This window comes from Vombatus ursinus, unplaced genomic scaffold, assembly GCF_900497805.2.
Source record: "Vombatus ursinus unplaced genomic scaffold, bare-nosed wombat genome assembly UNPS02011431.1, whole genome shotgun sequence".
Classification (NCBI taxonomy): Eukaryota; Metazoa; Chordata; class Mammalia; order Diprotodontia; family Vombatidae; genus Vombatus; species Vombatus ursinus.
In genome coordinates this window covers 2,468,800-2,496,378 of record NW_020951209.1, presented here as the reverse complement: position 1 = coordinate 2,496,378, position 27,579 = coordinate 2,468,800, and the positions used below count along the sequence as shown (strand labels likewise).

Here is a 27,579-nt window from a genome sequence, read left to right as displayed (position 1 = left end):
GTGCAGGATTGCTGCCTGAGAGCACAAGGCTAGAGGCTACCGTTTCTGGAAGGAGCAGTCACATTCTCTGCCCTCAAACTTCAAGTTACTTCCCAGAGCCAAGGGTAAGTCAGGCCTATTGAGGGGCCAACACCACCCAGTAGCTTCTGAGTTAAATAATAGCCGGGGGCTTGAGATACAGTATCAGGATGCTAAGATGGGGGTCGTGGGATGGGCTACAAAAAACGAGGGGAGAAATCCCTGTAATGTGATAGTCTGGCTGCCTGAAAAAACTCTCAAGGACAGGATTTCTTTGACTGATTTCATCTTAGATGCTTTTTTGGCTGGACTTTGAAGACTAAGACAGAAATAGGGTAGAAAACAAAACGTAATGAAGGTACTGATTTCTGCTGGTACTCAGGCTATGCAGTTCGGAGCATGGAGAAAAGGTTGCAAAAAACCTATACCCTAAGCACATAACTTTGACCAAGGTAGAGGTAAGCAATTGACAAGATCGTTTCTTTTTGGTTACCATTTTTAAAGATTTCAAGCTTTTAGCTTCCTGGGAAGTGGAGAGTTTCCGGTGGGGATAGAGGAGTGGAATAGCGGTGGCTGGTCCCTGGTGTCATTGCTTTCTTCACACCTAACTTTTTTCTTTCTTCTTTTCCCAATAAGTTCTCCAGTAAACTATAATCTTCACAGTGCTCAAGGTGAAGAGGCAATATCTTTCATCCTAGAAAAAAAATAAAGGCCTTAATTTCCTTTTTTCATCCTGATTGTCTGTAGTTTGAGAGATAGGTCCCAGAGGGTAGATATCAATTCTGCTAATATAAATGCCTTGATTTAACAAGTGGACTATTGTACTGTTGACTGTTTATCTCTTGCTTCTGATTCCATTGGTTGGCAGAAGTGAGGACAGTCTTTGCTTAGAGATCACAATCAGGCTGGGTTTGGGGTGAAGAGAGCAAACAAATTTAGCTGTAGAGAACACGTGTTATTATAGTCCATGTTCCACATTGTTAATGCTATCTAAACAGTGATTACAATGAACTGATTATCTGCTAATGGCTGGAAATGCTTTGATTAGTTGCATTTACTAACTAATTAAAGTCAAGCTGTTAGCATCCCTAAAGAAGAGTTCAAATTAGAGGGGGTCTGTTTCATGTCAAAGGAATGGGCCAGGTGACCTGTGGAGGTCCTTTCTAGTTCTGTGTTTTGACCAGGTTATCTTTCTCTGCAGAGGACTAGTATAAGACAACTCCTGGGGTGGAACTTTTGAAAGTTTCAAAGTGCTATATATAAGAGTGAGTAGTAATTTATTGAGGAGAATATTCTCTTCACTCCAAATTCTCTTTCCAGGAGTGCTTAAGGGGTTGAGGCCCAAGGTAAGGAGTCAGAATAGATTCTATGCAGTAGAGGATTAGCTTGCTGAAGCTAAGAGAGAGCCCCACCCTCCAGGTATGTGTTCGCTGTAGCCTTCTGTGGTGGAGAGAGACAAGGGACACAAGGTGATACCTTGGGTAGTAAGAGTGCCTCCCAAGGGTGTGTAAACCCACAGAGTTCCTCAGCACCCAAACAGGGGACCTGACCAAGGAAGAGTAGAGCAAACTATAGCAGTTCCTTGTGGTTTAGTAGAAAAAGTCCTGGCCTGAGAGTCAAGAAACTAGGTTCTGGTTTCTGTGCTAAACCATCATCTCTATTTTTGTCCAGTCTTGTCTGATTCTTCATGACCCCGTGGACCATAATGTCCATGGGATGCAAAGATACTGGAATAGTTTGCCATTTCCTTTTCCAGAGGATTAAGGCAACCCTGGTCACATAGCCAGTGAGTGTCTGAGTCTGGATTTGAAGTTGGGTCTTCTTGACTCTGGGCCCAGCACTCTATTCACTGAGCCATCTAGCTGCCTCATTTATCTCTGTAATTTTGGGCAATTCACTTGGGCTCGCTAGCTTGGTTTTTCTCACGTAGAAAATGTAAGATTGTATTAGATGAAAGTGTGGGAAGTCAAACTGATAAAATGTATTTGGGAGATGTTTAACAAAATGAATTTAAATATTTAACAAAATGATTAACAAAATGTTTAACAAATTGTTTAACAAAATGTTTAACAGAATGTTTAACAAAAATGAATTTAAAATACAATGTAACAGATAATGTTAACTTGTGGTTTTCTAAGTCAGTATGTATTCAGCAGGGATCCCTTTCTATAGGCGTTTTACACCCTCTGGAGTAGATGACCTTTATGGACACTTTCAGCTCTAATATTCAAATATGATAATTCTATTGTCACCTGTGACCCAAGATGCAGACTCCTAAGATGAAAAGGGCTCCAGATCTAGACTCACATGCACTGGATTTAATCCTGGAGTAAGTGTGGCCCCAAAGAGAGAAAAGTCAGACTTTTTTCCTCCTACTCTATTACTCATTATCTTCCCACCCCAGAGTGGAGCTTCTGGGAAAATATCTTTTAACAAAGCTTAGGTATGGCTCACATCTAGAGTCTACCCTCAAAAGGATTAAAAGTATCCCTTCTAGAAAAGTTACTTAATGGACAAAGTAGTAGATGTCAGATATAGGAGAGCTATTTATTTTTTCAATCACAAAAGAATTGCTTAAAGGAAAAGACTCATGAACATGCATTAACATATATTTTCAACACTTTGTGGAACTTCTAAATAAATATTTCACATTCACCTCAGATTTATATTGTCTTACTTAGCAATTCATGAAGCATGAATTTCCTAGCAATCCAGGGCATAGCTTGAGACTTAGCCCTACTGCCGCAGAATTTTCTTGCTGATTTTTTCTGGCAGTGGTTTGTCTTTGAGAAGGGGCACAGTTGTAGGAATCTACTTCTTACTTTCCACAGGATGCTCTATTTGTTCCTCAGCTTGAAAAACCCTAGTTTGAGAATACAAGAAGGTCCATTGCATCTGACTTCTAGGTATGAAGGAAAAGTGGAGTGGTCTTTGAGTTCTCATTCTGGAATTTTGGCCTGATGGATGGTCACCTCCAAATTCACATGTAAAGAAGAGAGGCAGTATCACAGTGCTGGGGCAAGGTAGCTATAGGATGTGCTAGCACTAAATACAAAGTATTTACTGAATAGTCACAGTGTATAGGAAGAGGACTTGGGGAATTATGGGTAGTGCTAGAATAGCCCTAGAAATGATCTTATCTACACACGTCTCTGGAGGCTACTTGCTCATAGGAATATGAGATATAGAGCTAGAGAGACTTTTGAATTCATCTAGTTCAACCCCATTCAATTTACATATGAAGAAACTGAGGCCCAGAGAAATGTCTATCACACAGACAGTAAGTACTAGAGTCAGATTCAAGCCTACATTTTTCTGGCTTGGTCTAGTTCTTTGGGTGGTGCATTGGTTAGAGAGCTGGACCTTGAATTTGAAAGATGGAAGTTCAAATCCTGCCCCATATACTAACTAGCTATGTGATGTAGGGCAAGTCACTTAACTGTTCTATGCCTCAGTTTCCTCACCTGTAAAATGGGAACAATAATAACACCTACCTCCCAGAGTGGTTGTAAAGATGAAAAGAGGGAGCACCTAGGTGGTGAATTGGATAGAGCACTGGTCCTGGGGTCAGGAGGACCTGAGTTCAAATCACTGTTATTTACAACTAATGATTTTCTTTGTCAATGACTTTGTTAACTAAGGACACACTGGTAATTACAGGCCTATAAAATGAAGTGGAAGTTAATGTCTAATGTTGAGTATGAATTGGCTGGAAGAGTTTCATCACTGATTTCTTTCCTAATGCTTTCCATTGTCTTAGTTTTTACTCTTCTGAATAATAAAGTCCTTATTAGCTTGTTTAAGTTCTGATGAGGTTGGCAGTTGTCAGGGAGAGATATTTGATCTTTTGGTGGCTTTTACGGGTCATTTTCTCACAAGTGATGTATAAGGAAACTCAATCCTGTTGTATTATTCAGTCATTTTTCATTAGTTGTCTTTTTGGGTTAACATTTGGGTCAATGAATGTTTGATAGGCTGGATTCTTGTAGGATTTTCTCTGGATACTTCCCGTCTTTAGATCCCCAATTTCCTTAGAGATGGTACCAATATCTGGAGCAGAGTAATGCCCAGAGGGATCCCACTACCTTCTAAGAAGAAATGACACCTGGATATAATTTCAGAGATTGCTATGAGCACATATGGTACTTCAAAATGCTTTCCCCCCATTACTTATAGTTACTGAAATTATAGGGACAACAATGAGTTAATTAACATTTATGGAGTATACACTGGGCAAAAAACAATGTATTAAATGAAAAGGAGAATAGTACTTTGTATATAATAAGTGCTTAATCAGTCTTTGATAAAATTTAAAGTTGAATTTATAGTATAAGAAACATTTAATTGAAAAGATAATACTGATATCATATCAGAATATTTCAGTGTCGGAAGAGACCTCTGAGATCATCTAAACCAATGTCTTCAATTTACAGAGGAGGAAAATAGGGTCCAGAGAGATTATATGATTTACCCGGGGTTACACATTTAAGTTATAGAGCCAAGATTCAAAGTAAGGTCTTCTGATTTCATGTCTCTTTCTACTGCAGCATTCTGTAAAACATGAACACATTTCAAGGCAAAACAGTACAAATATTCAAGCTAGATACCTAAAAGATGCTGAATGAAATGGATTTAATCTAGAAAGCTATTTTAGAGGAGGTAGGTTTTGAGTCAGGTTTTGAAGGAAGGAGGCTGTCATGGACTGAAAAAAAAAAAAAGAGAGTGAACATTCCAGGAAGGGCAAATGATTTTTGTAGAAACAGTAGTACAATTGTTTGAGCAGGAACCCGATGATTTCTAAAAGCCTTTCTAACTCTAAAATACCATATTTAGAACTAGATAGATTTTGAGGGCTAGACCGAAAAACCTGAGATGAGGAGTTAGACATTAGGAGGAATAATGATATTACTATGAGTAAGGCTAATTGATGAAGAAGCTCCAACTTAAGATAAGCAGTGTGGATTGGATGCGCTAGGCTGAGCAATGTGGAAATAGATAGAATCCACCAGTCACCTGCTGAAAGAACCTCCCAAATGAAAACTCTCAGGAATGTCACGGCCAAAATACAGAACTCCCAGGCCCAGGAAAAAAAAAAACACTATAAGCATCCATAAAGAAAGAATGTAAGTGCCTCGGAACTTGAACCATAGGCAAGGTCACATAAGACTTAGCAGCAATCATGATAAAGAAAAAGAGATCTTGCAATGTGAGAGGAAAAAGGTACAGGAGGATAAGATGATAGGAAATACATTATTAACAATCATAACTGTGAAAGTAAGTGAGATGAACTTACCCATGGAGGAGTATAGCAGAATGGATTAGAAAGCAGAAACCAGCAATGTTTGCAAGAAACACATATGAAACAGAGATTCACACAGATTTAAAATTAGGGGCTGAAATAAAGTCCGTTATGCTTTAATTTAACATTCAAAATGGGGTAGCAATCATGATCTCAGAGGAGGCAACAATAAAAATAGGCTTGATTAAAAGAGATAAATGGAGAAACTACATTATATAACCACTGCACCATAGATAATGAATCAATACCAAGTCTTAATATTTATGCACCAAATGGCATAGCATTTAAAAGAAAAGTTGATCCCATTATAGGGAGAAATAGACAGCAAAACTATTGGAGGTGTCAGTTTACTACTTTCAAATCTAGACTCTAATGGAGATAAGCAAGAAAAAGTTAAGGATAGAAGTTTAGGAAACTTAGATATAATAGAGCTTTTGTTGGTACTGAATGGGAGCAGATAAAAGTATACAACTTCATGAGCTGTGTATGGTACTTTTATTAGGGCATAAAACCATAACAAACAAATGCAGAAAAGTAGAAATACCATCAACCAAAGTCTTTGAAGAAAGGATTAAAAATTAGAGACTAAATAATTTACTCCTAAAGATTGTTGGATTAAAGAACCAATCATATAAACAACAGAAATTTTCATCAAAGAAAATGACAATAGTGGACAACATACCAAAACTTTTTGAATATAGCCAAAGCAGTCTGTAGTGGAAAAGGTATATCTTTAAATGCTTTCATCAACAAAAGAGAGAAAGAATTGATCAATAAATTGTTCATGCAAATAAAAAAACCCTAGAAAACAAACACATAAAACCCCTGCAGTTTTTAACATTAAGTTAAAATTTCTGAAAACCTAAGAAGAAATTAACAAAATTGAACAAAAAAATTAATAAATGAAACTGAAAGAATTAAAAATGAGTAAAGTATAGAATTAGTTTGATTTTTAAAATAGAGAGGAAAATCAATTATCAATATTAAAAATGAAAAAAAGAATTCACAGCAGAAGAAAATAATATAAAGGAAGTATCAGAAAATGTCCCAATTATATGTCAACAAAACTGATGACTTGGATGAAATGGATGAATGTATAAACAAAAATGCCCAGATTAACAGAAGAAATAGAGAATTTAAGTGACACAATTTCAGAAACAGAAATTGAGCAATCCATGAATGAACTCCCAAAGAGAAAAAAACAAACAAAATCAAACCAAAACTAGATGACTGACAACTCATCCACTCTTAAACTCCACCATGCTGCCAACTTAAGCCTTGATTGACTGTACTTCCTACAAATTTCTCTTCCCTTTTTTTGGAGGGCTAGAGAGTGGAGTACCACATTCTCCCACTATATTTATAGAGGACAGAAACTGTACTGTTAGATTACTCCACTACTGCCCTGCCTGATTTCAACTTCATGGATATCCTTTGGTGTCCCATTCTCCCCTCAGCCTCCTTCTCAGCTCCACTTTCCTGCCTCCTTTTGTGTGTTGTTTTATCCTTTGGATTGTAATTTCATTGAAGGCAGGGACTGTCTTTCTTTTTGTTTATTGTATCCACAGTGCTCACGAGAACAACAGGTGTGTCCATGAACTCATATTTCTCACAGAAACAGCAGGCGTGTCCACGTGATGGGATCCCAGCCACTTCCTCTAGCTAGCCACTGACCCCAGACCCATTTCTCTAATTTTGTACAGAAACAGCAGGCATGTCCACGTACTCAACCACAACCACATTCATCTAATCTCAGACAGGACCACAATACTCAGCCAATCAAAAAGCAGCACCATCAGGAAGCCCGAGCAGGATGTGGACCCCAAAACATTAAAAGGAACTTTTCCTAAGGAGGCACCTGTGCAGTAATAGCATGATGTAGACACTTGATAAATTGAATTTTGTCAAACATTCAAGGAACAATTAATTCCAGTATTATATAAACCATTTGCAAAAAGAGGAAAATAACTACTCCTATGATATGATTGTAATTTTGATACCTAAATTATGGAGAGACAAAACATAGAGAGAAAACTGTAAAACAATATTCCCTAATGAATATCAACGCAAAAACATTAAATAAAATATTAACAATGAGGCTATAACAACATATTAATATAGTTATACACAATGGATTTATCTGAGGACTGTAAGGATGGTTTGCTATAAGGAAAATTGTAAATGTAATAGATCATATCAACAACAAAAATAATGAGTCACATGATTATTTCAATAGATGCTACAAAAGCTTTGAACAAATTCAATACTCATATTAAAAATGATAACAACACTAAAAACATAGGAATAAATGGACTTTTCTTAATACAGCAGACAGCATCTATCTAAAACCAAGAACCACCATTATATGTAATAGAGAAAGGCTAGAGCCCTTTCCAGTAAAATCAAGGTTAAAGCAAGGATGACCATTATCATCACTATTACTTGCTTTAGGGATAGAAATACTAGCTATAACAATAAAGAAAGAAAAATAAATGTAGGGAATAACATAGTAACATAGAACAAGAACTATTCTTAAATAGATAAATGGTTAAAGGGTATTTCTCAAAGGAAAAAAAATGCACTATATTGTTGTGGTTTCATAGTGTGTTGTGGTGGCACCGTCTCAAAGAATTCAGAGTCAGACCATTTCTAATCCAAATACCGGCATTTATTGAGATTCACACCTCTGAAACAGGCTAAGTTCCAAGAGGAAACAGCAACTTAAATAAAAACAAGATTGGGGGCAGCTAGATGGCACAGTGGATAAAGCTCTGGCCTTGGAGTGAAGTGGACCTGAGTTCAAATCTAACCTCAGACACTTGACAGTAGCTATGTGACTCTGGGCAAGTCACTTAACCCTGATTGCTCACCAAATATATATATGAAAGCAAGATGGACTTTTATAGGGTAAAGATGCAATTACATAACAGAAATTATAAATATTATAAAGGTAGGAGGGGTTTGTTAAGGAATTAAGTAATGGGGGGGGTCCCCAGCCTCAGTGGAACTTCACATGTGATTACCCACAGTGCATACAGAGAAACTCATTGGGGGGATATGTATGTATGATAATGATATTATAATAAGTCTCTCTATGTCATAAGTTCACCTAAAGCACAGCTTTTGCCATTAATGCACAGGTGCCTACTTAGGAAAAGTCCCTTTTAATGTTTTGGGGTCTACATCCTGCTCGGGCTTCCTGGTGGTGCTGCTTTTTGATTGGCTGAGTATTGTGGTCCTGTCTGAGATTAGATGAATGTGGTTGTGGTTGAGTACGTGGACATGCCTGCTGTTTCTGCGGGAAATAAGAGAAATAGGTCTGGGGACAGTGGCTAGCTAGAGGCAGTGGCTGGGATCCCATCACGTGGACACGCCTGCTGTTTCTGTGAGAAATATGAGTTCATAGACACACCTGTTGTTCTAGTGAGCAGTGAGGCATATATGAGGAAGTTAGGATACTGAGTCCTATGTGGGGGGGTGGCTAGGTAAGGGAATTTGCTATATTGAATCTGGGGGCCTATGGTGTGGTGAAAGCCAGACTGTGTGGTTAAATCAGGACATGCTTGCTGTTCAGTGAGTCCCATAAGGAAGTTAGAATACTGGGGCTGGGGACAGCTTTATTAGGATTTTATCAATATCAATAAGCATATGAAAAAATGTTCTAAGTTGCTAATTACAGATAAATGTACATTCAAACAACTTTGAGGTTCTGCCTCACACCTATCAGATTGGCAATGATGATAAAGATAGAATATTACAATGTTGGAGGGGTTATGGGAAAACAGTGAGGTGATGGACTCAAAGTGTAGAATGAGACAACCCATTTTCAGACATGGGCAATTTGAGAATTTATCTTTTTTGAGAATGCACATTTGTCACAACTGTTTTGTTTTCCTTTTTTCTTTTCAATGAAGGTGGGGACAAGCAAAAGCGAAAAGGAGGCCAGCAATAGGTGGCCAAAAAAGAGAAAAAAGAAAAAGAAAGAAAAGAGGGTCATTTCAAAGTATTTTAAATTCACAGAAGAGAATAGAAAGAAAACCAAAAGGAAAAAGAAGCAGGATAGCTTTGAAAACTGCATGTTAAAATTATTTTAAACTTAAAAGGAAAAGTAAGTCATATTTAAGAGCAAATTATGATTTTATGTACAATTCTCTTTCTCTGTTCCACTTTGTAAATGGAAATGCTTATTTTATTTGGTGATTATTAAGTTTAGAATAAAAACAAAATTTTTAAAAAAAGAATTTACCATAAAAAGTGTGGGTGAGCAGTCATATGTGAACCTATGATGTTGGCAGACATTAGTACATATTGTATCAACATTACATGTCAGTTAAATACTAAAACAATTTTTAGACTCAGTACTGACATTTTGCTCCCTCCTTCCCTCCCTGTGCCTACAGATCAGTTTTCTTTGGATTTCTTTCTCTTTTTTTTTGTCATTGCCCCTCTTCCCCACAATTCAATTAAACAATTATTTGTTAAGTATTTAGCATGTATATGTAACACACTGTGCTAGGTGCTGAGGATATGACAAAAAACAGACAAACAAAAAATCCCAAAATCAACAAAAGCAGAAAGCCCAACAGACCCTTCTCTCAAGGAGCACCCATTCTGTTGGGGGGAATACAACATGTATACAGGTAACTTGAATAGGAAGGAAAGGCTTTGTGTAGGAGCAGCTGAACTGAACCTGGAATAAAGAAAAGTTTTTAAGAGTTTGGGGTGAGGATGAGGTGCATTCCAGGTCTGTATGAGGCAAACACTGTGACTGAGGTGGAATACTGAGTGAGAAGCACTGCCAGTCCGTCAGTGTGGCAGAGGCACAGAGTACACGAAGGGGAGTGATATGAAATAAGGGTGGAAACATAGATAACAGCCAGATTGTAGAGAGCTTTAATTGCTAGACTGATTTATATTATAATTTATATTTTATCTGAGAGACAATAGGAAACAATCTATCACTTCTTGTGCAAGGGAGCAATAAGGTCAGATATATGCCTTAGGAAAATTATTTTTGAAGCATAGTAGCACTAGTAGAAAAGGGAAGGGGATGAACCAGGGGTAAACCCTAAGTGGAGGCAAATCAGGTTTGATGTCTGCCAACATCATAAGTTAGGATATGACTGCTCACCTATACTTTTTATGGCAAATTCTTTTCTTAAAAATTTCATTTTTATTCTAAACTTGATAATCACCAAATAAAATGAGCATTTCATTTACAAAGTGGAACAGAGGAAGAGAATTGTACATAAAATCATAGGCCAGGCATGAGCAGTCAGCATAGGGGAGGAACAGATTCAGGGGTAGAGTTAGTGTGCTGTTGGAATGTTCAAATACGGTCAAAATTTCCATAGAAATTTTTTTAGGCTTGCTAGCTCAAAACTGCACTAAGACTTCTTGGATAGAATTTAAGAGCATAAAAGGACTAAAGGAAGGCCAGAGCAGAGGTGATGGATTGAGAAAACAGATAGGAAAGAATGAGGAACAAGTCTTAGAGTTGAGGTAGAGAGAAAGATGGAAGGACAGAAGGTTATGATATAGATAGGAAACTCTAAGTTTGGGATTATGGAAGTAGCACAGTTATGAATGGTGGTGGGATATAAGACATGGCTATCCCTAAAGTTGGCTGAAGTGGAGTGAAAATGTGGGTCATAGAAATTGAGGAGCTTTGTTCAGACTTCAAATAGATTGCCAAATCTAGTTCTGAGCACCATCATATGTAGGACATTGACAGACCATAGAAGGTCCAAAGGAGGGGAATCAGGATGGTGAGAGGACTAGAGACTATGTTGTCAGAAGATCAGTTGAAGAAACTAAGGATGTTTAAGCCTGGAAAAGAAAAGACTTAGTGAGGATGGCTGTTGTGAGTTAGAAGGATTAGACATTTTTATGCTCGTAGAAGACAGAAAAAGGAGCTATGGGTGGACGATGCAGAGAAGTAAATTTAGGCTTAATATAAGGAAAAACATCCTAATGATTAGAGTTTTCAAACAGAATGGGCTGCTTCTGTAGGTCATCGATTACCTGTCCCTGGAGCTCTGTATGACTTACTGTTGGGCATATTGCAGAGGATTTGCTTGTTCAGATGTGGATAGAACTATAAACACTCTGAGGTCACTGCCAATTTTCATATTCTGTGATGCGGTGTTAAAGGGGGCATCGATCCATTATGTAGAATGAGATCTCTTAAGTACAAGGGCAGGGGGTCCTGTAGAAAAGAAGACTGAGCTGGGTACTGAAATTCTTGAGAAAGGAGGGGGAGAGACCTGCATGTTGATAGATTACTACAACTAGGGTCTGGGTTGGGTGAGATAGAAAGATAAACAACCTCAAGAGAAGCTGCTGATTGATGAGAGTGGAAGGAAGGTCTGAAAGCAACAATAAATAACAAAGTATGCCTACCTCCTCCTCCTGGCTTAATATTTTAGAGGGCATGAGAAAAGGGGCACCAAGAACTAAAAGTTACTGATGGATTTAGTACCTTCTGGAGGAAGCAAGGCTTCTGTGAGTAGAAGATGGAAAAAAGTGTGAGAGGAAGAGGTTCAGGAAGAAGAGGGGTTTGTTAATGATAGAAAAGAGTTTCAGAGGGTCTAATGGAAGGAGGACGGTATGGCCAAGCTAAATGGGGATGAAAGAGTGAGGAGTAGTAAACAGATGGGGATTCAATCACAGTAACTATGGAGGATAGAGGTAGCCATAACCTGGCTTCCAGCTGAGCCTGGGGCATTTTGCAGGCTGCTACATTTGAAAAGAGATATGACTCCAAGTTGGGGTGAAGAATGCTGATCTGATGTTGTGGACTTGTAAAAGGGGGAGGCCAACCAGGTACTCAGACTAAGAGAGAGAGAGGTCATGGTTTCCCCAGAGGAGAACTGTTCCCTGATTTCCAGCTTGCCTCTTTCTTAGACTGTGAAGGCTATGTTCATTTGGGTGAGTTCAGGGCCTCTCTTTTAGTTTGAACATTGCATTCTTTCCACCAGTTAGGAATCATAGCACTCTCTGAACACTCAGCAGCAAGCAAAATGTCTCAGGCTTGGTTGGAAGTCTTCTTATATTACTAATAACAAGATGGAAGAAGGACCAGTTGAGTGGGACTCCTACCCTTTTGTAGTCTATGATGGTTAAACCCAGCACCAACTTTTTCTCTCAATAAAACGATCATTTATTAAGTACCTTTATTAAGTATCACTCACACTATGGTGTGTGCTTAGGTTACAAAAGGCACTATGGTGGGTGCTTAGGTTACAAAACCAAAAAAGAAAAATAGTTCCTGCTCTCAAGGAACTTATACTCAAAAGTTTCTAAAATCTGTCTCCAAATACCAAACAGCAGGAAGAATGGGTTGATCATCTGGGATGGTGATCAGGTTATCAGAGGCCTAACTGAACTCAGACCAGGTGCCATTTCATTGGCCTCATCTCAAGATGACACATACTCAGTAGCTGTATCTCTTATCTAGAGTATGCATCTGGCGTTTTGGCCGTTGTCCCTTCAAGTTTCTCCCTCTCTTTCTTATGCCAGATCTCCTAGTTTTCAACAAAGCCTTTTTATTTTTATTTTTTAGCATTTTGCAATTCTGTCCTTCTGTATCCATCAGGCCCATCTGAGAGCCATAATTATATTTCACATTTCTATGGCATTTTAAGGTTTCCAAAGCATTTCCCTCTCAATAACCTTGTGAGGTATGTAGGATGAGTCCTGTTATCCCAGTTTCGAAGATGAAAAAACTTGTTCAGGGAAATCAGAGTGGCTTGGCCATGGCTGCAGATTAAAGCTAGCATTTCAGTTCGGGTTTCCTGATCCAAGTTCTAGTACTCTTTCTTATCACAGGGGCCTTTTTCAATGATTCTTAGTTCATATTCGTATGCTAAAGCTAAGCAAACACTCCGGACTATTAAAAGCCCAATTTTTCACTCAAAAATATGTAAATATTTAAGACTCTGCATTTAGCCTCTGACAATAGAAAAGGCACCAAATTTGGAGTCAGAAGAGACAGATTGGAATTCTATCTCTGCACTATGCTATGAATTAGCTGTGTGATCACTTAACCTCTCTGGGCCTCACTTTCCTTGTCTATAAAATGAGGCTCTAAGATGCCTTCCAATTCCAAATCCTATGATGCTGCATTTTAATACATGGGCCCCAGACTAATATAAGTTAACATTTTTTTGAAAGAGGGATTTTGCCATATGTTGGAAATGAAAAAGTTGGGAACAAATTTATAGATGGGGAGGGGAAAAATCCTTTTTTACAGGAATGTTGTTATGATTATTGTTGTTACTTCAAATAGTGCCTCAGAGACAATTAAGGGTCCTTTTTTCTCCCTCCACAATGGAGAAGGGTACATCAGAACTGAAAGTAAACTGCTATTCCTTTACCTTCTAGAGAAAACAAAGCATTTATTCTTTTTCCCTGCTCAGTGGTAACAGGGATCTCTGTTCCATCAACCTCAAAGACCAATCTCTCTTCTACTGTCCTCCTGAACAATTGTTGAGATACTCATTGCAGGTACCAAAGTGAGGCCAAGAGATCAGGGGCAAAGACGTTAGGGAAGGAAGATGCCCTACGAGGTCCCCTTCTAGGAAAATCTCTGCTATTCATATCAGGATTAGGTCTACTGGACAAAACCCTACCAGTTTGAGGTCTGCCAAGTTTAGTTCTCCTTATTTATTTACTAACAATTAAAACTCCCTGTCAACAAGCCAACTATCTTAATGGGAATGAAAAGAGGAGGGAAGCATTCTTCCTGCCAGACACCAAGCACTCTCAGGATTGTTCAAAGAGGGGGAGAAGTAAAGTGTTGAAAACTGAGATGTAATTTTAAGCTGATGTGGAATGTGATTCCACCAGATTGGGTTTGGTTTTCCTACTTGTACCCTAAACTGGACTTGGTTACTAGACCTGCTCACCTCTGGCTACCGATCCCTAAATTCTCTTGCAACCACTCAGAAGGAGTGTGTAGATAGATTATTTATTAAGTTTATGAAAAACTTGAATTTGAAAGAAGCAGAGATTTTTTTCAGGGAGAGGTCTTCTATGGGCTTTCAGACAGAGGAGATTATAATATTTTTTTCTTAATGTGTAGTCTCTCAGGAAATGTTTGTTGACTGACTGACTGAGTGAATGAATAAATTAATAACAGAGGATTCTGTGTTCCATTTGCCTCCAACACTCAACAGAGGGACTTCTGTCTCCTCATCCCCTTCTGTGGTAGCAGCAAGAGGGAGTATTATACCAGGGATGTTCTTTAAAGGTGATCATATCTCTAATACTATCTGTATTTCACCTCTGTTTCCTTCGTTTACATCTCCTTCCTTCTATTTCTCATTCTCCTGAGATGACATCAGAGCAAAGCCTGGATCCTTTCTTGTCCTATTCCTTTTGGCCACTGTACATGGCAGAGTTGTCTTAGAGAGATAGAGTCATTGAGGTCTAGTCAATTAGACATTCATGTATGTGTGTGTGTGTGTGTGTGTGTGTGTGTGTGTGTGTGTGTATGTGTATGTTTGTGTAGTGCAGGTAATATGAATGGTAGACACAGGAAGATATGGTATAGAGTGACAAAAGGGTGTAGAGGTCATAAGGTGTAGTTTATGGTGTGCTGGACCTGAAGTCAGGGGACCTGAGTTTGAATTCCATTTCAGGTACTTACCAGCTATGTGATCATGGGCAAATCACTAATTTTCTCAATCTTAATTTCCTTTTCCACATTCCCAAATAGATCTAATAATGATTACCTTTCACAATTACTGTGAATAAAGTGCTTTTCAAACCTTAAAGTGCTATATATGTGAGTTATTGTTATTCCTAGATTGTTCTGCCTACTGAGGAGGCTGAATATGCTGGATGGTGACAGGTGTCTGGGAGATACTCTGACCTCAGACTCGTTTTTCTCTTTTGCTTAGTGTGGTGTAGTGGAAAAAAAAAGTGGAGTCATAAGAAGACAGAGGTTTCACAATTAGTGTTCAAGAGATATTTATTGTGCAAGTCATTATGCGAGACACTAGAAATATAAAGACAAAAATGATCCCTGCCTTCAAGAAGCTTACATTCTTAATGTGTACATATAGGCGTATGTGTGTATACATCAGGTATATATACACATATACATTTGCGTATATATATGTGTATATACATACATGTATATATGTATATATTTATATAGAAATATAAATTCTCTCTTTCTCTCTCACTTATGGCCCAAATCTAAAGCTCTAGGTTTACACAGATTGGGGTTCATATAATCTTGGGAGTTTATCACCCTTTTCCCTCCTTCCTCCAACATCAGAATTTAGCTAATTCTACCCCAATTCAGGGTTTTGTTTTCCTTGGGAGTCAGAATTTGCCTATAATGTCTATGATTCCACAATAAAAGAAAAGAGGTCTTAACTTCCAGGCACACACTCAAGATAGCAAGACACTGAATATAGGACAGGCTTTATTGGCCCAATGGAAAAAACAAAGGACTTGCACACAAGTTCATAAGTAGTAAAAACACCTCTCCTTCCCTCTTTGGTGAGCCCCATTTTCCCAAGGACCTATGTATCCCTTCAGACTTACGTTGCTACCTTAGTTTGACATCTTTCAAATTCTTGATTGCTAGAGAAAGAAGCAACCCTACCCTCTAGAAAACTGCATTTCAGCCAGAGATCTGTATACCCTTTCAGGCTTATAGTATTACCTTGGGATTGAGATCATTACCAATGGAAAAGTGCTTCAATAGAGGGAAATCCCCCACTCCCTGGACCCTGCACAATCTGCTTAACTCTTGGTATCAGTGAAGGACAAGGTTCATATTTGATTCCATATTCTGACTTTGTTCCTTGATGCCTCTTAATTTAAGCTGCCATTTGGTCCAGGATTTGGTTCTATCTAGGAACTCCCCTATTGCTTCACCATCACAGCTATTTCATTGATGGGGCTTCCTTTAGACTGTAAGCTCTTTGAGGGCAGGGACTGTTTTTCTTTTTGCTTGCATATATATCTGCAGTACTTAGCCCAGTACCTGGAACACAGTAAACACTTAATAAATATTTGTTGCCTGCCTGCTTGGTAGTCTTTTCTATCTACAAATTCTTCTTTCCCTGATCCCTTTCCTACTCTGATCCCTTTAACATTAGGCACAAATTCCTAATGCTTTTCTTTAGACATGATGATCCTTTCCCACCTGCCTGCTACTCCCCCATCCCCCACCTTATTCTGATTAGCACAGGACTTCCTGGTTGAGGGCATGGTGTTGGTATGCTGGTGGTAGAAGGGAGGGACTGTTTATGATATAAATCACTGAATCTTAGGATAGGAAGGAAACCTCGAACGTCATCTAGTCCAACTCATACCCGAACAAGCATCTTCTGTCTTGGAGACTAATGAACTGGAGAATGTTACTATTTGCTCCTGGAAGAAGGTCTTATCCTTTGAAGATTAGAAACGTGACTTCAGAATCACATAACTGTAAGTGCTATTGGTTTATAGTCGAAACTTCCTCCTCACAGCAATTACTTTCAATACTGAACAGGAAAAAAAAGTTAGAAGTCTGAAAGTTCATTTATGTGATGATGTATTGTGCATTGTAGGTAGGAATTAGAAACAGGATTTTGTTATTTAAAATTAAAATAATACTAACAAAAATACAGAGGCTTTAATTAAAAAATACCAGAAGAATAAGATATGAGTAGCTAGCTAAAATAAGTGGTTGTAACTCATGGTACTCTGTAGAGAAGCCATTAGGCCTGAAATGAAGTCTAGCTGCCTTGCATTTAGTGGAGACTTAATAAATGCTCGTTGAATTAAACTTGGTTTTAAGTTGCCCATGGAGCTTTGATAGGTCTATTACGAGCCATTATATTACTCATCCTTTCCAGAACAACTTCACCCCTCTCCCATCCCTTTCCCAATCTAGTAGTCATTCGCTGTTGTCCTTAATCTGCTAGGATTTTGGTGCCGGCAGTGGGAAACTAGGAAGGAATGAAAGTAATTTCTTGGGGGATATATTAAAAAAAAAACAGAACTCTGACTCATATCATCTGAGTCAGATGAGGGAAATAAGGCTTGTACAATTGGATCAATGTACTCTTTCTTGATTATCCCTTGGTGAATGTTGCTACTTCCTCTCTAGATGACAGAGAGAAGGTGTAACCATGTAACTCTTACTTTACTTGTTTTTATTTTATTCTGAAAAAAAAGAATGAGAGGACACAGTGGATGGAGCACCAGCTTTGGAGTCAGGAGGACCTGAGTTCAGATCTGACCTCAGACACTTACTAGTTGTGTGACCCTGGGCAAGCCACTAAACCCTGATTACCTAAAAAAAATTATCCTTGGACTAGAAAGGACAGAACAAAAAAATGGCCTATAATGGGGAGCTGGTAGTAAACATGTAGAGAGTAAGAGAGTCCGTAGTTGCTCTTGATAGATTCAAGGCACCAGGTACAGATCAACAACATCTAAAGGTACTGAAAGAGTTGGCAGATGTGATTACTGAAGCATTGTTTTTAGAGATCTTTGAGTGATCAAGGAGGTGGTGCCGTTGGATTAAAGAAAATATGGTACGGTAGAAAAAGCAATCAATTTATAGTCAGGAGACCTGGTTTCAAATTTGCCTCTGGAGACCTTAATATCTTCATCTGTAAAATGAGATATTTGTACTAGATGGCCTGTAGAGTCCCTTTCAACTCTAAATCTATGATCTTAGGATACTGATTTTCAGAAAATGGAAGAGAATAGAGTCTTGAATTACTGGCAAAAATCTAGAAGGTATTATTAAAGGATGATTAGTGAACACCCAAGAAAAGAAAACTGTAATCACAAAAGTCAGCAAGTCTTCATTAAGAACAGATCTTAATAGACTAACATCATTTCCTTTTCTGATAGTACTTGACAGATAGGTAAGGAAATAGTTATAGATACTGTTCATTTAGATTTTAGTAGAGTATTTGACAGTCTAACTTGCTCTTCTTGTGAAGAAAATAGAGGGGTGTGGCTAAGCATTGGTATATTTAGGTTGATTGAGAATGTTTGAATGACCAGAACCAAAGAACATTCGTGCTTTGATGTCAACTTGGAAGTAGGTCTTTAGTGGAGTGTCATAAGAATCTGTGATTAGTTTTGTGTTATTTAAGATTTTTCTCAGTGACTTGGATAGAAGCATAGAAGGAATGTTTATCAAGTTTGCAGATGACATAAAGCTGGAGGGATATCTAACACACCAGATGACAGACTCAGGATCCAAAAAGGTCTTGGCAGGATAAGATTTTGGGCTGAATCTGTGATGAAATTTGATTGGAATAAAGGTAAAGTCATACACAAGTTAAAAAACAGACCTCACCAATATAAGAGTTAGGAAGTGTGGTTAGACAATAGTTTGTTTGAAAAAGTCTGAGTATTTAGTAAACTGCATGCTCCATGAGAGATAATAGAATCCCCAAAGGCTGATCCATACTTTTTAGGACTATGGCGTCTTGTACTGTTCAGTACATTTTTGTAAAATCATGGTCAGTTCTGGGTGTTGCCATTTAGGAAAGAAATTGATAATTTGGAGACTGTCTAAAAGGGGGTGACCAGTATGATAATGGGTCTTAAGATCATACAGGATGAGATTGGGTTGGTGAGACTAAGGGTGTTTTAACTTGAAGAAGGGTTGACAAGATTGTCTCCAAAAGTGGAAGTTGTCTGTCACGTGGAAGCAGGATTAGATTTCATGGTTGTTGTTGCTTTTTGCTTGATTGTGGAGGGAAGAACTAGGAACAGTAGGTGGCAGTTACAGAAAGGCAGATTTAGGAAAAGGCAGCTAGGTGGTGTAGTACATAGAGTGCCAGGGCCTGGAGCAGGGGTGGGGAACCTGTGGCCTCCAGGCCACTTGTGGCCTTCTAGGTCCTTGGGTGTGGCCTTTTGACCGAGTCCAAGTTTTACGGAACAAATCCTTTTCTGAAGGGGATTTATTCTGTGACGTTTGGATTCAGTCAAAGGGCGGCACCCTGAGGCCGCAGGTTCCCCACCCCTGGCCTGGAGTCTGGAAGACTCATCTTTCTGAGTTCAAATCTAGCCTAGGACACTTACTAGCTATCTGACCCTGAGCAAGTCACTTAGCCCTGTTTGCCTTAGTTCCCTTATCTGTAAAATGAGCTGGAGAAGGAAATGGCAAACCATTCCAGTATTTTTGCCAAAAAAAAACCCCAAATGGGGTCATGAAGAGTTGGAATAATTGACTGAAACAACTGAGCAAATAAACAAGAAAAAAAAAAGATGGAGGACTTGGGCTCAGAATTTACCCCTGCTACTTGCCTCCTGTGTGACTTTGGGTCACACCTAATCTTTCTGGGCCTTGGTTTTTTCATCTGTGAAATGAGGGGGTTGGATTAGATGATTCTTCTTTCAGCTCTAAGTCTGTGAAACTATGGAATTTGTTAACTCTTAGAACTATCCCTAAATGGAATGGGCTGCCATGGTTCTAGGCTGCCAGGTTTCCCCTCCCTTGGTCTCTTTACGTGAAGATTTGATGACCATTTGTTAGGTCAGGGTCAGCTATGGAGTCTTTGACTCCAAATATCCCATTTATAACTGTATATAGCATGAAACTCCTTTCCACAATTTGTTGGTTTTCGTAGGGTTCTACTTACAAATCTTAGAGAATATAAGTCTTTGGCTGTACAAGCAGCAGAGCTAAAGATGGGCTCCATATGTTCAGACAGGAATTATTGTCCTGATGTAGAGATGTCTAAGTAAAAGCAAAGAAAGCACCAATCTTAAGCAATGGGAGGATGGAAAATGTCCAAAATATGAAATGGAGCCTCAGCAGCTTAGGCAGGTGCCTAGAGGTAGAAAAAGGTTGAGAATGATTGGGAAGAATGGAAATCAATCACATCTTTCTTTCATTGTTTCCTGAAGAAAATAGCAATTATTAATATTTGCTGAATGAAATGTACCAGAAAAGTTATTAATCAATTGTTTTCCTGAAATTTAGAGAATACATTGCTGAAAACATCTTAGTAATTTATGATTTAATCCATATTAGCAGGGATTATTTTTATTTATTTTTATTTATTTTTTCATTCTTTTTTTGTTTTTTTTTGGGGCTAGGCAATGGGGTTAAGTGACTTGCCCAGGGTCACACAGCTAGTAAGTATTATGTGTCTGAGGCTGGATTTGAACTCAGGTCCTCCTGAATCCAGGGCCAGTGCTCTATCCACTGCTCCACCTAGCTGCCCCTTAACAGTGATTGTTTTTAAAAGGGTTGTGAAGGCATGACAAAATTGGCACCAGGATTATCTCCTTTAAAAGAGTTGGGGGTGTGGGTAGAACTCCCTTTTTTGTTTGAGACTCTGTGATTTCCTCATTCCCAATGAGGATACTCCCAACTAAAACCCCATCTTTTACTGGAAGCCTTCCTCTGTCCATCTTAATTTTAGTGCCTTCCCTCTGTTAATTATTTCCTATTTACTTTGTATATATTTGTTTGCATGTTGTCTCTCCGACTGAATTGTAAGCTCCATGAGGGCAGGGACTGTCTTTTGCCTCTTTGGGTATCCCCAGTGTTTAGAACAATGCCTAACACATAGTAGGTGCTTAATAAATGCTTATTAATCAGATGACTGATGCTCCCTTTGCCAATATGGATCATCAATTGTTCTGTAATTTATAATCTTAAAAGAGTTGCCTGGGAGTACTGAGAGGTTAAATGACTTGTCCAGGGTCACATAGTCAGCATGTGTCAAAGACAGACCTTGAACCCAGCTCTCTTTGAGTCTGAAACCTGTTTTCCATTCACTATGTCTGGTTCCTTTTTTGTAGGTAAACAAAAGTAGCTGAAAAGGTAGCCAGATGACTACTTCTTTTGACCCCAGGCTACTCCCTAAAATATCAATCACTTCCTGTGTCTCTCCTGGTTCACCAGGTGTTTGCTGAGATCGTAGTTCATGAAATTAAACTTTGGAACCAAATGGATTAAAGAACGAGACCTTTGATTTTAAGACATCTGCTATATAGTTTATATACATATATGTGTATATGCATACACATACATACATATAGTTTAACTAAATGGAGATAGATAAATATGAGGTTTATTTTAATGAATGTGTTTAATTAATTATCTAAGAAAGCCTCTGGTCTTTTTACCATCCTCATATATTTACTGAGTCTCCTGTGACTAATAACTGAATCTATTAATGTTTTACCCCCTTTCTTCCTTTTGCTTTTTTTCTAGGACTACTGTTTCAATCATCATGGATTCTTACCCTAGAGGATGCAACTCCAACCTAAACTTGGCATACCATAAACTTTGTGACTTGGACAGCCCTTGGGGCATTGTTCTAGAGGCATTTGTAGCAGCTGGAGTTGTGACCTCAATTGCCTTCATGTTATCTCTTCTTATTCTTGTCAGCAAGGTCCAGGACTCCAATCGTAGAAAAGTCCTTCCTACCCAGTTTGTCTTTCTCCTGGGTGTATTGGGCCTCTTTGGCCTCACCTTTGCTTTCATCATCAACCTCAACGAGAGGACTGGTCCCACTCGTTTTTTTCTCTTTGGAGTCCTCTTTGCTCTCTGCTTCTCTTGCTTACTTGCACATACATTCACCTTGGCCAAGTTGGTCCGAGGGAAGAAGCCCCTCTCATTACTGATGATCCTGGGCGTGGCCTTGGGTTTAAGCTTGGTTCAGGACATCATTGCTATTGTTTATGTTGTCCTCACTGTGAATAAGACCGGTACTAATACCTTTTCTGAAATGCCAAGGACCCAGCGCAATGAAGATTTTGTGATGCTGCTGATCTATGTCCTCTTTTTGATGGCTTTCACCTTCATCATGTCTCTATTCACCTTTTGTGGCTCCTTTACTGGTTGGAAGCGGCATGGCGCACACATCTACATAACCATACTTTTCTCTGTTGCCATCTGGATAGCATGGATTACTTTGCTTTTACATGAACCCTTTGAGTCAATTTGGGATGATACCATCCTTAGCACTGCCTTGGTTGCCAATGGCTGGGTCTTCCTATTAACGTACATTTTGCCTGAGTTTATCATCTTCACCAAGCAATGTAACCCAAGGGACTACCCTGTGGATGACAACATTTGTAAACCTCAATTCATGAAACAGAGCTATGGTATGGAGAACAGAGCCTACTTGCAAGAGGAAATCACTCAAGGTAATGCATGGACATTCACTCACATAGGGAGTGGTAAAAGATTAATCGAATTTGAGAACTAGAAAGGATTGTTGTTCTTGTTTGTCCTTTATTTTCAAAGGTGATCATGACAGCAGGAAGGTGATTCCATGACTTGCAAGTGAATTGGATTTAAGTGAGGGAGGTCTGTGCAAAGTCACCAGCCTCACTTTCTCCTCTGGAGCCAACTGGGCCCAGTGGAAAGATATAGATCAGGATGATAGGAGATGGCTCTGGATGCAGTGGGAGACCTTGGCCTTTTTAAGCTAAGGTCTAGATATTATCCAGTACAACTCTCTCATTTTTTAGATAAAGGAAATTGAGGGACAGAGAATTCAAATGATTTGTCCAAAGTCACAAAGCTAGTAAATAGAAAAACCCCCAGATATTTTGACTCTTAATCCATTACTGTTTTCACTTCACCATGACTGCCTGTCATATATAATTTCCCATATTTGAATAGCTTTCTAGGTTTTATAGCACTTTAACATATGATCTCATGGAACCTTTACCACAACATTGTGGCATAAGGAAAGTAGGTATTATTATTGCAATTCAATATTTTATAATTTTTTAAAGCTTTATAGCTATGTGGCATTTTTCAGTTTATTACCATCTACACTATTATATTATTTCATCCCATTCATAACAGAGGGGGGAAAAATCTTATTTCATCCTCCTAACAATTCTGTGAGATGTTAGTACAATTAATAATAATGATAATAATAATAATAAGCACCTACTGTGTGTTAAACACTGTCCTAGGTGGAGTTAGGTACATAAAAATATAAGAGATGCTCCTGGTCTTTAAGGAGAAGAGTTGGGATAGAGGGCCCATAGAGAGGATGCAAAGATCTGCATCCATCATCTGTAGTATGGAAGGCAGATATCAAACCAAAATCAAAGAAGTTATGCAGATTAGAATATGCCAGACAACATACAGAGTGAATGAGCTCTTTGCAGGGGGAGGTGTTGGAAGACTGTAATATGTAACAAATAAGGAACTTTGAAGAATAGGAGCATTCCAACAAGGAAATTGTATAATAGAAAAGAAGTTGAGCTGATCTTCAAGCATTCCACTGATATTCTCATGGTGTCATCAGGAAGGGAAGAAGGCCCAGCATGGTGGGTGCAACCCACATGTGAAAGAACATGGACAATGGTAATCCACCTAATAAAAACCAAATGAATAAAGAATGCATGTTGCTCAGATGGTGGCATTTATTTGTAGGAGATTTAAATTATCTTCTATCAGAGTTGGACAAGTCTAAAATAACTATAAACAGAAAGGAAATTATAGACTTGAAAAGAATGTTGGAAAAAATTGAATATCCAATATCCAAAATATGAATTAATATCTATTTGCCTCAGTTCCTCATCTGTAAAATGGGCTGGAAAAGGATATGGCAAACCATTCTAGTACCCTTGCCAAGAAAAGTCCCCAAAAAGATCATGACCAAAATGACAACAAAAAAAAAATAGAGAATTCAATTTCTGAACTCTTGGGAGAAGGATGATAGACTAATAGAACTTTGTTTACATCTAGAGCCTTACACTCGGCAGCACTGAAATTTTGGAATGTCCTGGGTGTGGAGGACAATCATAGCTAACTGTATGGGTGGATGGTTTTGGAACTAGAGGTTAAGGCCTTTCAGGGCAGACTAGATGGATCTGCTCTCAGTCACAAGTGAGTCCCTCTAGTGTACTGCAGTGCTGAGAAGCAATTCCTCCTGGCTTATTTCTCAGGGCTATTGTGGTTCCCAGAAAATCACCTGGAAGACTGATGAGACAAAGGCAATGAGGAAAAGGGTGTGTGTGCAGGGAGGGGTTCTTGGAAGAGAGGGAGGAGATCTTTCTTAAATCCTCACTCTTTTCTGTCCCCAGATGTGCACAAACAGGTAAGTTTTGGGGAATGGCTTAAATTTTTAACTGATATGCTAGTATTTTCAACCCTATAGAGTTGAAAAGTTTAGAAGTTTAGAACCTCTGCTTGCTTCAGTGTACATAGAATAGGGTTTTTAGTAAAACGTTTAAAAATTATTTTGCCCTTATTCTTTTTTTATTTTAAATTTATTTATTTTTAATTTATAGAATAAAACAAACATTTCCATAACATAGTATAATAAAGAAAGATGATTGCTCATGAAACTGCAAATCTACTACGTATAACCTGCTATTTCTTTTAAATATACAACAGTAATGTAAATTTATTTTTTTCTTTACTCTCCTCCCGGCCCCCCCTCTCCCATTCTTCCCCAGAAATGGCCACTATCAGACACAAATATGTATGTGTATATACACATATATGTGTATATGTAAAATTATTCTATATATATTTCTGTTAATCTGAGAAATGGATTAATGGGTAAAAGGAATTAAATGGGTAAAATCAGGAGTGGGATTCACTTGTAGAGTTTTTCTGGTACTCTCAAGATAATAACAACAATAATAATGATAATGATAATAACTAACATTTATATAGTGTTTACTATGTGCCAGGCACTGTGCTAAGTGCTTTACAATTACTATTTCATTTGATCCTCACAACAACCCTGAGAGGAAGGTGCTATTATTATCCCCATTTTAAGATGAGAAAACTGAAGCAAACATATAGAAAGTGACTTGGGCAGGATCACACTGCTACCACATGTCTGAGGCCCGATTAAAACTTAGGACTTCTCGAGCCCACTCCCAGGGCTCTATCTACCACTAGATATATTCAAAGACTCTGCAAAAACATTTTGGAAGACTTCCTTGGAGGAGGGGCAATGCCAAGATCAATGGATTTCTTTGGTTTGCTTCTCTAGGAGATGATGAGACTTTATGTAACTTGGTATAGGAAAGTGTGATTTTTTTCCTCTTTCTCTCTTTCAGGCCCTGAAAGCTCTGGCAGCAGCACACTTTATGCTCCATACGCTACCCATTTCCAGTTGCAGGTAAATTAGTTTCCTTTCCTTTCTTCACCTGTGGCATTAGGGCATCAGAGCTACCTCTTATGCTAATTAGGACTCTGGGTAGTTGGGACTCTTCTTTCAACCAGGATATCTTGGAAGGGACTGTGATTGAAAGGAAAACTAGAGAAAGGGGAGCCCCAGAGTAGAGTTCTACATATGCTTTTTTTTCACTAAGATCTGGGATGAGTTTTATAAAAAATAACATTTACATAGCACCTGCCATGTGCCAGGCACTATGCTTAGTGCTTCACAATTATAATCTCATTTGATCCTTACAACAACCCTGAGATGTAGGTGCTATTATTACCCCCATTTTACAGATGAGAAAACTAAGGCAAACAGATATTTAAATGACTTGCCCAGAGTCACATAGCTAGTAAATGGCTGAGGCCAGATTTGAAGTCGCATCTTCCTGACTCTAACCACTGTACCATCTAGCTGCCTCAGTTTAATAACAACATTTTAACTAGTTTAATAGTAACATTATTTCTTTTTTCAGAATCAGGACTCTCAAAAGTATTTCTCAATCCCACGAGCTAAGGCCATTTCAGGCCCCTATGATAATTATGATGGAAGGAAAGAAGGCAATGACTATCACCATGTAAAATGAGAAGATAAACACAGAATGGCAGCAGAACCAGCTGAAGGCTTATAGGAAAATGGAATAAGCCCCTCCCCCCCCGAAGATGCCAAGGAAACTGGATTAACAGTAGGGGGCTGTTCCTCCCTCCTAGCCCCAACTCTCTTCTAATTCTTGGAAAGAAGGGAGTAAACCAGGCTGATGTTCTGGATGATGTCATCTATTTCTATTTCTTTCCCTGGTCACTACTCCAAAGTATTTTCTTTCACAAATAGTTTTCGTCAACTCAGGATTAGAACCTACAGTCAGGTGAGGAAGGCCCCCATCTCAGTATATGTGTGACCTCCAATTTAGGCATTCTGAATGCATATCTTTGGTTCATTGAGCTTTATAAATTCAACGCATCCTTCTGAAGACAGATTGCCTAGCTGTTTTTGCGTGATTCATGGGCTTTGCAAAGAACAGGATTGAAAAACTGAGTAAAAACAACAAAAGGTTAAAACCAGCCTCCCAATCCACATTTGCCTTAATATAACCCCCTTCCCCAAATCAACTCCCTGACATTTATCTTTCTCTGTGGGCACGATGGACTTCTCCACCACTCTAGATTTGGCAATCTCCACAGACCTGTCCAATACCCTGACCTCTTCTCTCCCTTGCCATTATTTCATAGGCCAAACCCGCCATTTGTTTCCCATTAAATTCAAGACTAACACTTTATCCAGAGTTCCCCTTCCAGATGTCCTTTGTCTGAATAAGCCTGATGTTCTTTTCTCAGAAGAATTTGCTCTGTTCTGGAAGCAAAGCTGCAGCACTGACCCTCATTCCTGAACCTAGCTGTACATCCTCTGTAAATACTCTAATATTGCCTTTATCCTCCCTGTTCAATAAATGTGTGGATGGTGTTTACTAATGTGGCAAACTTTCATTATTTAATAAGGTATTCATCATTTCGCAAATGGAATAAGCAATAAAAGGTGAGTTAGTAACTGAAGTAATTTATTCTCCACCCCTTCCATGAACAGAACAAGTTGTGGGGATCATCTATCATGCAAGCTAGAATTAACCTCTGACAAACTTGAGGCAGGAGCTTGAGTGAGTGAAACTCTTTCCTGATAAATCTGAATTCAGCAGAGGGAGGCTGTATCTTCCTTTCTCCGCTCCACGCCTGGGACGTGGCTGTCTTCTCTAGTGAAATGGTCAGAATGCTTCTTTCTGGGGAAGTGGGAAGCCAGTTTGTATAAAGTCAGGGTAGTCATGGTGATGTTATGCTTTTTAGGGACTAAACTTTAGCCTAACCCCACATGGAATTCTTCCACCAATGAGCAGCTTTAACGTTTCTGGCTAAAAGGAATGGGGAGAAAAGAGGTTAGGGCTGGGTAGCACACTGTTTTAGTACTTCCGGTCTATAATTCTAGGTTCTATTGTTCCTTTATCATTCTCTTATTATAAGGGTTATAGTACATACTTACTATAAGGGTCTATAAGGTGCATTCAGGGGTTATTAGGAGACCACTGTTTTAATAAGCTCTTTCCAGTGTAGCAAGTATTCCATGAGAGCAAGATCCCAG

At 38.7% G+C, this 27,579-nt stretch overlaps 1 protein-coding gene across 2 annotated transcripts; it reads left to right on the top strand.

The window, feature by feature from the left end:
- GPRC5A (G protein-coupled receptor class C group 5 member A) lies at positions 1 to 26,921 on the top strand. 2 transcript variants are annotated; one of them, XM_027856379.1, is made up of 5 exons: positions 6 to 104; positions 16,612 to 16,768; positions 21,519 to 22,456; positions 25,349 to 25,410; positions 25,928 to 26,921. In XM_027856379.1, exons 3-5 carry the CDS (start codon positions 21,538 to 21,540, stop codon positions 26,036 to 26,038), a joined length of 1,092 nt encoding a protein of 363 aa, XP_027712180.1. In that variant the 5' UTR covers positions 6 to 104; positions 16,612 to 16,768; positions 21,519 to 21,537; the 3' UTR covers positions 26,039 to 26,921. The 2 variants fall into 2 exon arrangements, with proteins under 2 accessions (XP_027712178.1, XP_027712180.1); XM_027856377.1 differs by lacking the exon at positions 16,612 to 16,768 and having other exon boundaries at positions 1 to 104.
- The last annotated feature ends 658 nt before the right edge of the window (positions 26,922 to 27,579 follow it).